This window comes from Penicillium oxalicum, chromosome VI (assembly GCF_001723175.1).
Source record: "Penicillium oxalicum strain HP7-1 chromosome VI, whole genome shotgun sequence".
Lineage (NCBI taxonomy): Eukaryota > Fungi > Ascomycota > Eurotiomycetes > Eurotiales > Aspergillaceae > Penicillium > Penicillium oxalicum.
Window position 1 is genome coordinate 2,074,183 of NC_064655.1, and position 12,428 is coordinate 2,086,610.

Sequence of the window (12,428 nt, forward strand, 5' to 3'; positions counted from 1 at the left end):
TCTTATCCTCCTTGGTCAATCAGTCACGTGGGCTCCCGGCTAGGTCGAGTTCGGCTGAGGGTGGGTCAAGAGTGGAGGATATCGATATGGCAAGCCTTTCAGCAGCAAATGTGTGCACGTATACTCAAGAACTGTTCAAAGCATCTGGATCGCTTCTACAGGCGAACGAGAAAAGCCACAATCATACTAGTGAATAAAAAACATTGCACCTGAAATGGTTCGAGGTGACACTATTGTTGATTCAGTAAAGATGCTCTCAAAGCCTTTTAAGATATTCAAAGTAATGCATGACATGGTTATCGAGACAAGGGGAAAAAAAAGAATACATCCAAACAACGGTTTTTCAATGCCCATTACGCCTTGGCCTTTTTGGTAGTCTTCTTCGCAGCCTTCTTGGTCTTTGGTGCGGCAGGCTTTGTGGCAGGAGACTTGGTAGCGGATGATGGAGCTACGACCTCTTCCTGGACAGGGGCTTGTTCAGCCTTCTTGCTCTTCTTCGCTTTCTTAGGGGTATCATCGGTGGTAGCAGGGGCTTCGATGGCCTGAGCAGGCTGTTCCTCGACCTTCTCCTCAGCAGGGGCAGACTCGACGGCCTTGGGCTCCTCGGGCACCTGAATAGGCACGTCCTCTACGGCCTTGAGCTGGGGCAGGTCAATCTCGTAACCCAGAGCCTTCATCTTCTCCGCCTTGGCCTGACGCTTGCGCTGCTCCTGCTCAATGCGCTTCGACCATTGGTCGCGAGTTTTGCCCTTCAACAAACGCTTTCGCTCGATTTGGTTCCAGGGGGTGCGTTTGAAACGGCGGTTGGCGCCCTTCCAGACCTCTGGGTGCAGCTGCTCTTGAGGGACAAACTTGCACTTCAAGATGTGGCTGAACATAAGATAGTTGTCCATGGTCTCGGCAACAATCTTGGCGACAGTGGAAGAGGCGAACTCGATGAAGGCGTAGTGCTTGGAGCGGCCGGTCAATCGGTTGCGCGAGAGACGGAGTTTGGTGATCTCGCCGAACTGAGAGAAGTATGCGCGCATCTGGTGCTCGTAGAAACCATGGGGGATGCGACTGGGGAAGCGATGCGTTAGTTGAGTATGCTCAAGAGGGCCTGAGGGAAGCCTCCCTCGTGGTTCTAGTTTTACTTACCCAACGTAAACTGTGCCTGGTTCATCCTTGTTCTCACCCTGTTGCAATTTCTTCATCTTCTTCTCGGCTTTCTTGGTGTCGGGAATCTTAGGAATGGGCTGCTTGGAGTCGTAGCCCTCATCGGCGGACTCGTCCTCATCTCCGCTGCTCTCAAATCCCTTGATGAGAGCAGCGGTTTGGTCATCCTCGGCGTCATCAATCTCCTCTTCACTACCCTCAGACTCGGATTCAGACGCAGAAGCATTGATCACAAAGTCCTCATCATCCGACTCGTCTGAAGCCTGCTCGACCTGCTTGGGCTTTGGTGTGGGCTTGCCAATCTTGGCAGAGGCTGACTTCTTCGCTGCCTGTGTAGAGCTCTCCTCCTTCTTGGTCTTCTTGTTGACAGGTTTCTTCGCAGGTGCGGGAGCGGGCTTCTCGGTCTCCTCGTCACTCAGGAAGTCGGCGGCGCGCTTGCGGGGCTTAGCCTGGCGAGTAGAAACGCCATTGGCCTTGGGAGCAGTCTCAGTCTTGGTTTCCTTGGACTTCACTGTAACAGTCTCCTTCTTCTTCAGAGCAGGCTTAGAAGCAGTCTCCTCGGCGGGTTTGGCGGGTTTGACGGCCTTGGTCTTGACCTCAACCTTTTTGGTTTTTTTGGCGGGAGAGTCACTGGCGACCGGTGCTGCTGGGAGGGGGGTCAGAACTTCCACTTCCGATCATTCAGAATAATTTCCTTATTCACATACCCTTGCGCTTGTTTCCCTTCTTATCAGGAGCCATCTTGAGTTCAGTTGATGTGAATTGATGATCCGGAGTTTTTCTTCTTGAACAGCGGGAAATCTTTTTTTTTTCGGCGGTCCTACACCTAGGGCGGTGAGTCTCCACAGACCACTGGGCGTCGGCCCCATCTAGGACCACTTCCACCGCCCTCCCCCAGATGCCTAGGGTTAGAAGATGGGGAAATCCAAGAATGACCAGGCTTTAACGCATGAGGAAATATGGGATGACTCTGCCCTGGTGCAGTCGTGGGATGATGCAGTGGAGGAATACAAGGTAGAGACTGTTCTGCTCACGTGACCTTTAATTGCGCATTCTAACCCATGGCTATAGCTCTATCACAGTATACATGCAAAAGGCGAGAATGTTGATGATGTTTTGAAAGCAGCTGAAGCCGCTGCTATCAAAGAAAAAGAAGAAGAAAATGCTGTGATGGTTCCCGATGATGGTCAAATTGGAGAAGATGATGTCGATGCCATGGATGCTGAGAGTGGGCTGATTGCGGGCCAAACTACATTGCCTGCCACTGAGGTATGCATGCACAAATGGCATTGATATCTGAATGATCACTAACTTCATGCAGCAAGGGCATATCAGGTCCTCCCAGCAGCCTTCAACAAGCGCGCCAACGGGACCGTCAGCCGCCCCTGGCCCAACGCCTCCCGCGGGAGCATTGCCGATGCCCGCCGGCGCATTCCCTAACGGTAAGCTTGTCAGCAAATCTCTGCATGTACATGAAGATTCATGCTCATTATTCTTTAGTTCAAGATGAAGGTCTTAGAAACCTCATGATGGCTTGGTACTTTGCAGGCTACTATACCGGTCTATACGAGGGCCAGCAACAACATGATCAGTCGAAAAGCGGATAACAGGCCAGTCCACTACCTGGAATTGTCAAGGAAAGCAGGCTTGCTGTGGTCCTCAATGGAATGACTTATGAATTCGAATTCTCAAACGGAGATTGCCTTGCAGCCTGCAAAGTTAAGGTAGTGATAGAATATTGGCGAAATTGGTCATTCAAGAATCTTCATTAACGTACTCAAAAAACAGAGGCACAAATGGACAAAATAAATACAACTCAGGGAGGGATCCCTCCGAAAATGAGAAGACAATTCCACAATAAAAAACGACCAAGAATGTGAACGCCCTTGTTTAGCACCTTGCCGCTCCACAGTAGCGTGGGAAATGTGTGACATCGACTCGTCTACAGAGGACCGCCAGTGCCACCAAGGAGGCTACCAAGAACAGGAACACCGCCCAGGGCGTTGGGCTGAGAGCCAGCATGGGCACTGGGTGTGGAACTGGGGGTCACAAAGTTTCCAGAATAAAGACCCTTCTCAGTTCGTGTGGGCTCTGACATGGCCGCAACTGGGTTTTGCTTCTGGTCGACTTTCTCCTGTGATTTTTGCTTTGCTGCCTCGCGGGTAGCCTCCTGTTCCTGAGCCTGCTTCTGCTTGTCGGCAGCGGGCTTCTTGTTCATGTCACTGGCCAAGGACCCAACGACCTGAGAGAATGTGGAATTAGTGTGTGTTGAATGCCATAAATTACACATCGAGGCCTCACTGGCACAGAAGAAAGGGTGCTCGCGAGACCCAGGCCATTGTCAAGCGCGGGAAAGGCAGGCAGAGCCATGGCGAACGCCACCAGGGCGAAGTAAACAGCCAGGAAAGACAGAGTGAAACGAGCCATGATAATGGTTTGTTGGTGAAAAGGATTGTTTGGAAGGCAAAATCCGGGATGGAGTAATTCAAAGGAGTGTCTCAACAAGTATAAACGAGTGTGTGTGCAGTTGGGAATAAAGCAGAGAGCAATGGGAAGGGGAGTCAGTCGGGGACTCAGCTGGTCTATATACAAGGCCCCTTCTTTCCGAATGGTTGTTTTAAAGCCAGTCGATCATACATGGAATCTGGAAGTAAACAAGGTTGGATTGGGAAGGAAGGGAGAAGGCGTGTGGACCTGCAGCGGCTGGCCTGGTAGTGCTGCACCTTCGAGCAATATCTCCGCTTGGTGCATCTACGCGCAGTGTAGAGTGCGTGACACAGCACATTGTCTTTGAGGCCTCATTGGCGCCACGACTCGAAGATTGACATGACACTCCAGCCAGTCGGTAATTGTGATGTGAGGAGGCATTCATTTTCTCGGAGTCGCAGCGATTTCATTCAACATAAGTCCACGTTGTCGTTTTAAACAAGGGATGGCGAGCTTCAGCAAGGCCTCTCGTCACATGTGTCTGGTTCATTAGGACCCAGATGCACATTTCCAGTGTCTCAAGGAGATTACTAGCAGCGGAACTCCTTCATTCCAACACGGGCGCGCGTAGTGGTATCCCTGCACACCATGACGTCCCCGTCAACACCAGATACTCAGATCCCTTCCCTACCTCCAGATGTCCCCTACGATCTGTAATTCACCCATTGAGCCAGCGCGGCCCTGCCTTCTTCTAGACATTGGGAAAGTTACTACCTTGCAGAATTCCAGGGCTTGACATGAAACCAGCTTATGAGACCGATAGGTTCACCGGAGCATTCGGTTAACCAGCATGGACGTCTAAATCTGCTCACTCTCAACGACAGTACGAAGAGTCTAAAAGTTCTTCAGCCAGTGTAATCTATCGATAGGGCAGACGTGCCCGTATTTCTTTCTTACGCAGTAGCGTTACGGAGAGACTCTTGTGGAAACTTAGTCTGAATTGATTATTTCAGTTTTGATTCGGAAACCTATAGGTAGCGCGCCCCTCCTATATAAGCAAGGAATGTATCTCCCTACTTTGACACGCACAGCTCCATATAGATGGGAGCGGACGCAACACGAGGGAGTTTCCAGAATGACATTTTGTCAATCTGTGAAAGCTCACTATCGGCACAAATTTGACCTCGAATATCATGGAGAGCTGAAGGAGACGAGACTTCGAAAGTGCCAAGGGGGTGGGGGATCAAGTGCGAGTCTGTTCACTAGCACAAAAATCTACGAGAAGGGGACGGTCACCTGGTTTGTTAGTTTTCAACTGGAGACTCTTTCACTCGCCCTGTCGAATTCCTCGATCGCACAGAAATGCATAAATTTCTGTGGGATTCGACGGAGGAATATTTCAGGGGAAGCGAAATGAAATTGACCGGCGACGGCGGGTAAAAGTGCTTGACCGTTGTCATTGATCAAATCATAAAATCTGAATGTAGAGCATTCATCAATGCTGGGACTCATGTCATCTGAAGAGAGAGCCCATTTTCCAAGCTTTCGAGGCAACAGAGTCACGAGACTTGGCAATGGACGACTCTGGTGTGTGTGCTCAAAAGCGAACCCGTTCGTCTCGACTGTGGCTGGTAAACCAGCCGAAAAGGCAGACGGCGGGATTAGAACGAGCATGCATCGGTCTGGGTCTCACTCTGAAATTTGCGGATGGAATTGAGTCCAAGCACAAGGGTATGTTGGAGACCGTGAATATGTTGAGGAAAAGGAAAACAATGGGTCGCGCCCGCAGGGATTTTTACTCGGGCCAGCCGTCTGCTTATGTCATAGTCACGTGGTGTAGTGTATGATCACGATCCACTTTGTAGCTCGAGGTGAACCGTGCATGCATACAAATTGTGCGCAGTGAGACTTGATTTGCCGCGAATAAGATCGACTTGACTGCAGAGAAGTCTGGTTTCTGATGCCAGAATCACCGGCATAGATTGAGGGATGCTGTCGAGTCATTCGGCTTGTAGTATACAAATATCACTACTACATACTGTGAATATACCAGCTCGTTGTGATTCTCTTTCTGGGAATCTATGTTCCGAATATAGTAGGCGCAGGTGAATACTGGAACAGAAGACCATCAAACACATTCAATACCCATTCGATGGACAGTATCATTACTTTGTCCACTCCATCCGTTTAGATGGGAAGATACGAAGAAATGGTACAAGCTTTATACAGCACACCTATCTTTCTCCCACCACCTCTCACTCAAAATCACGTACTCTAGACTAGATCAACCCCTCTTTTTACATACCAAGTAGAGTGTAGCCTGATTGTGAGAATCATTGAGGGGGAAAAGTCCGACGGATTTCATCGGGCCCTTCCAATTTATGGAAGGGCCAGAATAACCTAAGAGTTGGATGGTCCTTTGGTAAAACTCCGAATCCAGTGCATGATGTTCTGTCGCAACCTGAACGGCGTTCCACCTAGTCACCCAGGATACACGGGGCAAAGTGTCTGTCGCACAAGAGAAATACGTGAATATTCAGGGTAGAAGTTGATTTCGTATTTGAGGTTCATAGTTCAAACTTACGTCCTATGGATCTTTTTGGGCTTAGCCTAGGCTAAATGGATATTTGGAAGCTCAATGCCTAATCAGACGATCCGTACCATTTTTGATCTCGTCCACGAATCATTCCTACCTACGTAGCAGGCAAAATCACAACGATAAATAGGGGAAGTCGGAAATGAAAAGTACTGGACCTCAAGCGAAGCTGCCCCTCGGGCAGTCAATAATAAATCCCTAATTATTGAAATCGCACCATCCCTCCATAGCCCTTTACGTAGTCCTCACAGATCAGAATAGAGCGCAATCCTGTTGGTGGTGCATTTCACCATCCAATCTAACACTTTAGACGTATTAAGGAGCTCACCGGGTGAGCTTTGAGAAGGTGCTCTGAATCATACCACAGGACCTGTGCATCTCTCGCCAAAAACGTTCAGTAAATGGGGGAAAGCTGCAAATATTCATAACGCATTTCGAGAAGAGTATCTCTCCTCTCCTCTCCTCTCCCAAGACCGAAGATTCCGAACCGCCTGAATCGGGGAAATTCCACAGTGCGGCTTCAAAATGGTAGACTCATTAATCGTTAAGACATAGCACGATCTCACCCTCCCCGATCGGCCTCTCGAAGCCGAGAATGAAGCTCTCCAGTGTTTCCTCTGTGACCAAAAACGCCGAATCACCATCCTTCACGGCGAGTTGATTCCGGGCTCGCACCCGCCGCCGTAACTCATCCGGCTCCACATCCAGGTAGACAAGCACCCAGCGCCCGCCTGACTCCTCGATCAAATCTTTCCATTCGTCGCGCGTCTCTTGGAATGCGAATGCGAAATCGAGAATCGCATCCCGAGACCCCTGCTGGACTAGCTGAGCGAGTTCGCTTCGCAACGCCGTGACGGCTTCTTGTTGATAGTCGTTGTACTTTTCTTTCGGGTAGTCTACCCCGTACAGGCCGTGGTGATTATAGATGTAGGAGTCGATAGAGAGCCGCTGGAACGATGGATGATGAGACTGTATCCATTTGGAGATGGAGGATTTCCCCGACCCTGTTTACAGTCACAGCCCGGATATTAGAGCTGTCGCCGAATGACGTTGAATGATGTATTGGACAGGGCACCGCCGTCGACCATGTCGATTTGCTTCCAGCATCACATACCTGCAATTCCGCAGGTCATCACCACGACCGGGCGCGGGTCACCTTCTGTCCGGCAGATGAGGGGACTGAGCGCATTGGGGTCGCTGAAGCTGGATGAGTCCTCTGCCATTTGGGGTTGGAACTTGGTGAGGGGTGAACGGCCTCGAGCTTGTCGCCAGAATGGCCGGATTCTCCTTCAGCTATTGATGGTGGTTGACGAGTCGCCTTGGCTGGTGCATAGAGTGATCGTACACCACCCCCGCATTTGTCCAGAGGGGAGTTTAATGACTCAGGTCTCCTGCGCGACCAGCTTTCCCATGGACCATCGAGCGCCCTAATCTGGGCAATGGGTGTGTGCCTGAGGCAGTGAGATTGCCGCATGGCGCGACTGGCCCAACTCGTGTGAATTGCGATTCCGTCACTTCCCGGCGCAGACCATCAAATGGCGCATCCTTTTTTGCCCCTTGGTGGAGTCTTGACCGAAAAAGGATGTAAAAAACGGTAATTTACGGAACTCTCGGGAACTAGTGCCACGTGCATCAGTCTAAATAGGGTTAGACCACGTGCCTGGCAGTAGTGTGTGCACGTACCTGGGTGCCCGACTACTCGTAGATTGCAGAATTTATACGCAGTCAACAAGAGGAGAGTTCTCAATGCAAATGGACTTTTATCCAGAGTTACGTAGTCTATGTAACATGGAGTGGGAATTGCAAAAAGAAGGTACCTCTTAGTAGGAGCGAAGAGGAGTCCAGCACAAGGTCGGCCATCGATGCCGGTGTGTTTGACCTTTTCATCGTGATCACCGAGACCCTCAACAGAATCCCGACGGAGGCTCGGAAATCGGCATTCTAATCTTTTGGCTCCAGTTCCAGCCCACAAGCTAATCACCCACTCTGCTCCACCATGTGACGGACGTTTGAGTTTTTAGACTGTACCGTACGTACTACGTAGACTCAGCAGCAGCGTCGTCTCGCCTTTCGGACGACAGACCCTTCAAAGTTTGTGAATCAATGTAGCCCGCGCTGCAGTGATCATGCCGCGCAAAGTGCAAAGATCGCTGACCCAAGTGGTCTTCTTCTTCATCATCTTGGTCCTTCTCCTCTACCTGAACAGACCCTCGGGCATTCCTCCGACCTTCGCGTGGACCAAAATCCGCTACCAAACCACCGCATCCTCCCTCCCTCCGGTGCGCGGAAAATGTCCTCAACTCGCCAAAAGCAAAAAGCCCGCCTTGATCGTGTCACATGTCGACGCAGATGGTGACACCTCCTGGCTCACATCGCTCCAAGATCGCTATCATCTCTGTCTGTACGACGTGGACGGCCCCCGCAAGAACGAGAAATCTTCGGAGAATCTTCAAGTTCCCGCTAACCGCGGCCACGAGGCAATGGCCTATTTGACGTTTTTGATCGACAATTACGAGAACATTCCCGCCGCAGGTGCGGTGTTTGTACATGGCTCACGCTGGGCGTGGCATAATGATGCGCCGGATTACGATAATAGGGCGCTACTGGCGGCGTTGAACATTGACCGTGCGCTGGAGGCAGGTGCGGGATATCACAATCTGCGTTGTGACTGGAGTACAAGTACTTGTCTCGCCTCTGCGCCGGCGCAGGGCTCTCTGGAAATGAAACTCCAGTCGGTCACATCGCCGTGGAGTGCGCGAGCCGCCTCTGACGTGGGCTTGCCGCGGGCGTTGGCGGCGATCTTTAGCGGCGGAGTCACTGGGATGGATGCGACTTCGTTGACGGGGAGGACGCAGCTCGGACGCACAGAGAAGGTGCGTGCTCAGTGCTGTGCACAGTTTGTCGTTTCGAGGGAACGCATGTGGCAGCACACGCGCGACGAGTACATTGCGCTGAGGCAGTGGCTACTCGATGGCAGCAGCAACGGTGATGGTGGGAGGATGCGGTCGAGAAACGACCCGGCGGCCCCATCGGACGATAAAGTTGCTGGACGAATTCTCTCGTATATGTGGCATATCCTGTTTGCAAAGCTCGATGAGAAGGGGATGGTGGATTTGGAACGTCTAAATCGGGATGCCTGTCCCAGTGCCAAGGAATGCTACTGTCGCTTATATGGCCGCTGTGATTTGAGATGTCCAAATCCCGAGTCATGTTTCGGCCAGTACCGAGTACCGAAGAACTTCAAGCTCCCCGATGACTGGGCAGCCACGCATCAATAACTGGAGTCGGGGGGAGTCGCTGATGATCTCCGGACCAAATCATCTAGTACTGGAGTGCATACGCCCGGAGCTTGCTGGCATAGCGACTTTTATGAATCGTTTGTTTCTAATTCCAAAGAAAAGGCATTCATGCTACAATATACACAATTTCGACCCAAAAAAAACACAAAAAGGCCGTCAGTTACCTCAGAATCGCGCAAGAACCCGGTCCTGGGCGTCCGCAACAGCCCAGTCACTGCTGTGCTGCTTGCTGACCACCGACTTCGCCTGCTCGGCCGTGAAACCACGAGCCTCTACCGCAGGGTTATAGCCCAGACCGTTTACCTTGCCCACCACGTCAGAAGGCACGGCCTCGGCGACCTTGCCATCAGCACGCTTGTAGACTGTGACGACAACAGCACCGCCCAAGCCCAGGTTGTGCTGCAGAGCAACATCAGTGCCTTTTATCAGACGGTTGTTCGCCCAGCCGCGCAGGTGCCACACCAACTCAGCACACTGAGCGATGCCGGTCGCGCCAAGGGGATGACCCTTGGAGATCAACCCCCCGGACGGGTTGATGACCATCTTGCCACCGTAGGTGATGTCACCACGACGGACCATCTCGTGGGCCTTGCCGGGCTCGCACAGTTCCAGAGCATCGATAGTGATCATCTCGTTTGCTGAGAAGCAGTCGTGCAATTCGCACACCTTGACGTCCTTGATATTGATGCCAGCCTCTGCCGCAGCGGTACGAGCTGCATGTCGGGTCATGCCAAAGCCCATCAAGTCGATCGAGCTTTTGCTGTAAACCGAGTCACTATCAGTCGCGAGACACTGACCGGCGATTTGAATGGCTTGAGCCTTCAAGTGAGGGCGGGCGTCGAGGAAGTCTTGCGAGACAACGACAGCGGCGGCACCACCGTCGGAGGTGGGGCAGCATTGCAACTTTGTCAAGGGCTCGTGAATCATGGGGGCCTTCATGATTTGCTCCAAGGTATATTCGTCCTGGAATTGCGAGTAAGGGTTGCGTTTGGAGTGTTCATGGTTAATGCGCGCGATCTCGGCAAAGTCCTCGTTTGTGGCACCGTATCTGAGGCAAGACGAGTTTGTATCAGTACAACAGTATCACGGAACCCCCCCCCCCCCCCCAAAAAACAGCCGACGCAGGTAGAGGACTGACGCACTTTTCTTTGTATTCCCGGCCGGCATTACCAAACATCTGAGCGGCTCCGGGGGCGTTGGTGACACCACGAGTCTCGGCCATCATCGTACCGAACAAACCTGTCGGGTTGGCCCGATCATTGTACATTGATTGCAAGCTTCCTGGATTCATCTTCTCAAAGCCCACCACGAGCACACAGTCGGCCGCACCATGCGAGACCATTGTGCGCGCCATGGCTAGCCCCGTGCTACCCGTAGAGCAGTTGTTGTTCACATTGTAAATGGGGATGTTGGTCAAGCCAAACTGGTAGAAGACGCGTTGACCGCAGGTACTGTCACCGTACACATAGCAGGCCACGCCCTGGTCCACATCATCATAGGTGATTTTCGCGTCAAGCATCGCCTTGATGCCGGCCTCGTATCCGAGCTCATTGTAGTCGACCTTGCCGCGAGGTTTGATGAACTTGGTCATACCCACGCCCAGGACATAGGCGGGACTTGTCTGCTTCTTGACCATGTTGTTGATTTGACGATGGATGATTGAAACGGGAGGAAAGAGAAGTCTTTGAGGTCAGGTGGGGGGACCTTTGCTCAAAGAATCGAACGGATTGGGTCTCAGGAGCCTATATATCCACGTCTTCAGAAGAGGTCCATTTCATGTCAGGGTGGGGGGGAAAAGTCCAAGCAATGTGGAGTTTTGCGGGGGAGAACCGAGGTCCCGAGGAAGACCGTCCCGAGGGGGCTGAAACGATTCCGCTTCTCTGTGTTGCACAATCGCTGTGCATAAGGATAAGCATATTCCAGGTGATCGTCATCTCGTGTCGATAGTATTGACATGGACCTTTGTGAGTGAACCATATCGATCAAGCACAAGTATGGGCGTGTGTCTGAGGCTGGGAATGAATTGATCCGCCGCGATACCGACCGGAATTCACGTGTCAGTAGTCGAATCGTTGCTTTTTATGTCGATCTCTTGGACAAAATCCGCACTTCATAGCTCCTGTGATTGCATTTGCCGGTGAAAGTCGCACCCGTTGCTGATTCTAAGTCCCGCATTCCTTGTTTGGTTCGAAGATCTTTGAACATTCCTCCACGTACGGATTCCCATCCATTTTGCTGCTCTGGAATTCGCGAGTTTGACGATGCACACGTATTTCTGGCATCACGCGCCCGCGACCTAAGTATTGGAATAGCCCAAACTCAAAAAAAAAATCAGTAGTCATGATTCATCAGAGCAGTGATCGCGGTGACTGGTATCCTTTCCACGATGGTCAAACAATTAGTGGAAAGTGCCACCTACATTGAAGGCATTCTCATGCTCTTCCAGGCGGTATGGTCATTTACATGAACGCTCAAGAGCATCGTTGGGGGACACCTTAGAGATACGGATGATATTGGGGCAAGTTATTTTGAAAAACTCATTTTGCGCTCGCAACCCAGACGAGACTTGAAGCCTGCGACACGTCTTTCAGAGAGGATTCCGAACTTGTACTTGGCCAAACTTTACGGAGGGATTATTTGACCCTGCAGCAACGACAATTGAGCGGACAACCCCCCCCCCCCCCCCCCCCCCCCCCCCCCGACTTTGATGGTTAATCCTGTCCCGTGAATCGCAAGCCCGCGAGTTTGTCAGCCATTGCACGGTCGGAGTACTGTCTTCCCACAGTATCGTCACAGAAAAGACTCGAAGGCGTGGAAACTTCGATGAAACAGATCGCTTCGATGATATCCATGGATCATCAGTCTTGCCAAAAGATGACAAGCACGGCTCACAAAGCGAAGCTGTCGCCATGGCTCTGCGGTTGACTGCTCTTTTCGGTCCTGTGCTGTTG

General features: G+C 51.6%; 7 protein-coding genes across 7 annotated transcripts; 3 read left to right on the forward strand and 4 right to left on the reverse strand.

Annotated features, from left to right (window-relative positions):
- Positions 1 to 353: 353 nt before the first annotated feature.
- POX_f08008 (uncharacterized protein) lies at positions 354 to 1,896 on the reverse strand (the record flags this gene model as incomplete). The annotated part of the gene is made up of 3 exons (XM_050116793.1): positions 354 to 1,059; positions 1,138 to 1,801; positions 1,863 to 1,896. 3 exons carry the CDS (start codon positions 1,894 to 1,896, stop codon positions 354 to 356), a joined length of 1,404 nt encoding a protein of 467 aa, XP_049966932.1.
- A 174-nt stretch (positions 1,897 to 2,070) lies between these two features.
- Positions 2,071 to 2,762, forward strand: POX_f08009 (uncharacterized protein; the record flags this gene model as incomplete). Its single annotated transcript, XM_050116794.1, has 4 exons — positions 2,071 to 2,169; positions 2,227 to 2,424; positions 2,477 to 2,597; positions 2,656 to 2,762. 4 exons carry the CDS (start codon positions 2,071 to 2,073, stop codon positions 2,760 to 2,762), a joined length of 525 nt encoding a protein of 174 aa, XP_049966933.1.
- A 335-nt stretch (positions 2,763 to 3,097) lies between these two features.
- Positions 3,098 to 3,582, reverse strand: POX_f08010 (uncharacterized protein; the record flags this gene model as incomplete). The annotated part of the gene is made up of 2 exons (XM_050116795.1): positions 3,098 to 3,397; positions 3,457 to 3,582. 2 exons carry the CDS (start codon positions 3,580 to 3,582, stop codon positions 3,098 to 3,100), a joined length of 426 nt encoding a protein of 141 aa, XP_049966934.1.
- Positions 3,583 to 4,717: 1,135 nt separating this feature from the next.
- On the forward strand, positions 4,718 to 5,773 carry POX_f08011 (uncharacterized protein; the record flags this gene model as incomplete). Its single annotated transcript, XM_050116796.1, has 3 exons — positions 4,718 to 4,885; positions 5,070 to 5,423; positions 5,636 to 5,773. 3 exons carry the CDS (start codon positions 4,718 to 4,720, stop codon positions 5,771 to 5,773), a joined length of 660 nt encoding a protein of 219 aa, XP_049966935.1.
- A 942-nt stretch (positions 5,774 to 6,715) lies between these two features.
- Positions 6,716 to 7,401, reverse strand: POX_f08012 (uncharacterized protein; the record flags this gene model as incomplete). The annotated part of the gene is made up of 2 exons (XM_050116797.1): positions 6,716 to 7,182; positions 7,293 to 7,401. The coding sequence occupies 2 exons, from the start codon at positions 7,399 to 7,401 to the stop codon at positions 6,716 to 6,718; spliced, it is 576 nt and encodes a 191-aa protein (XP_049966936.1).
- A 903-nt stretch (positions 7,402 to 8,304) lies between these two features.
- Positions 8,305 to 9,456, forward strand: POX_f08013 (uncharacterized protein; the record flags this gene model as incomplete). The annotated part of the gene is made up of 1 exon (XM_050116798.1): positions 8,305 to 9,456. The coding sequence occupies one exon, from the start codon at positions 8,305 to 8,307 to the stop codon at positions 9,454 to 9,456; it is 1,152 nt and encodes a 383-aa protein (XP_049966937.1).
- Positions 9,457 to 9,642: 186 nt separating this feature from the next.
- Positions 9,643 to 11,113, reverse strand: POX_f08014 (Non-specific lipid-transfer protein; the record flags this gene model as incomplete). The annotated part of the gene is made up of 2 exons (XM_050116799.1): positions 9,643 to 10,525; positions 10,620 to 11,113. 2 exons carry the CDS (start codon positions 11,111 to 11,113, stop codon positions 9,643 to 9,645), a joined length of 1,377 nt encoding a protein of 458 aa, XP_049966938.1.
- Positions 11,114 to 12,428: the final 1,315 nt, after the last annotated feature.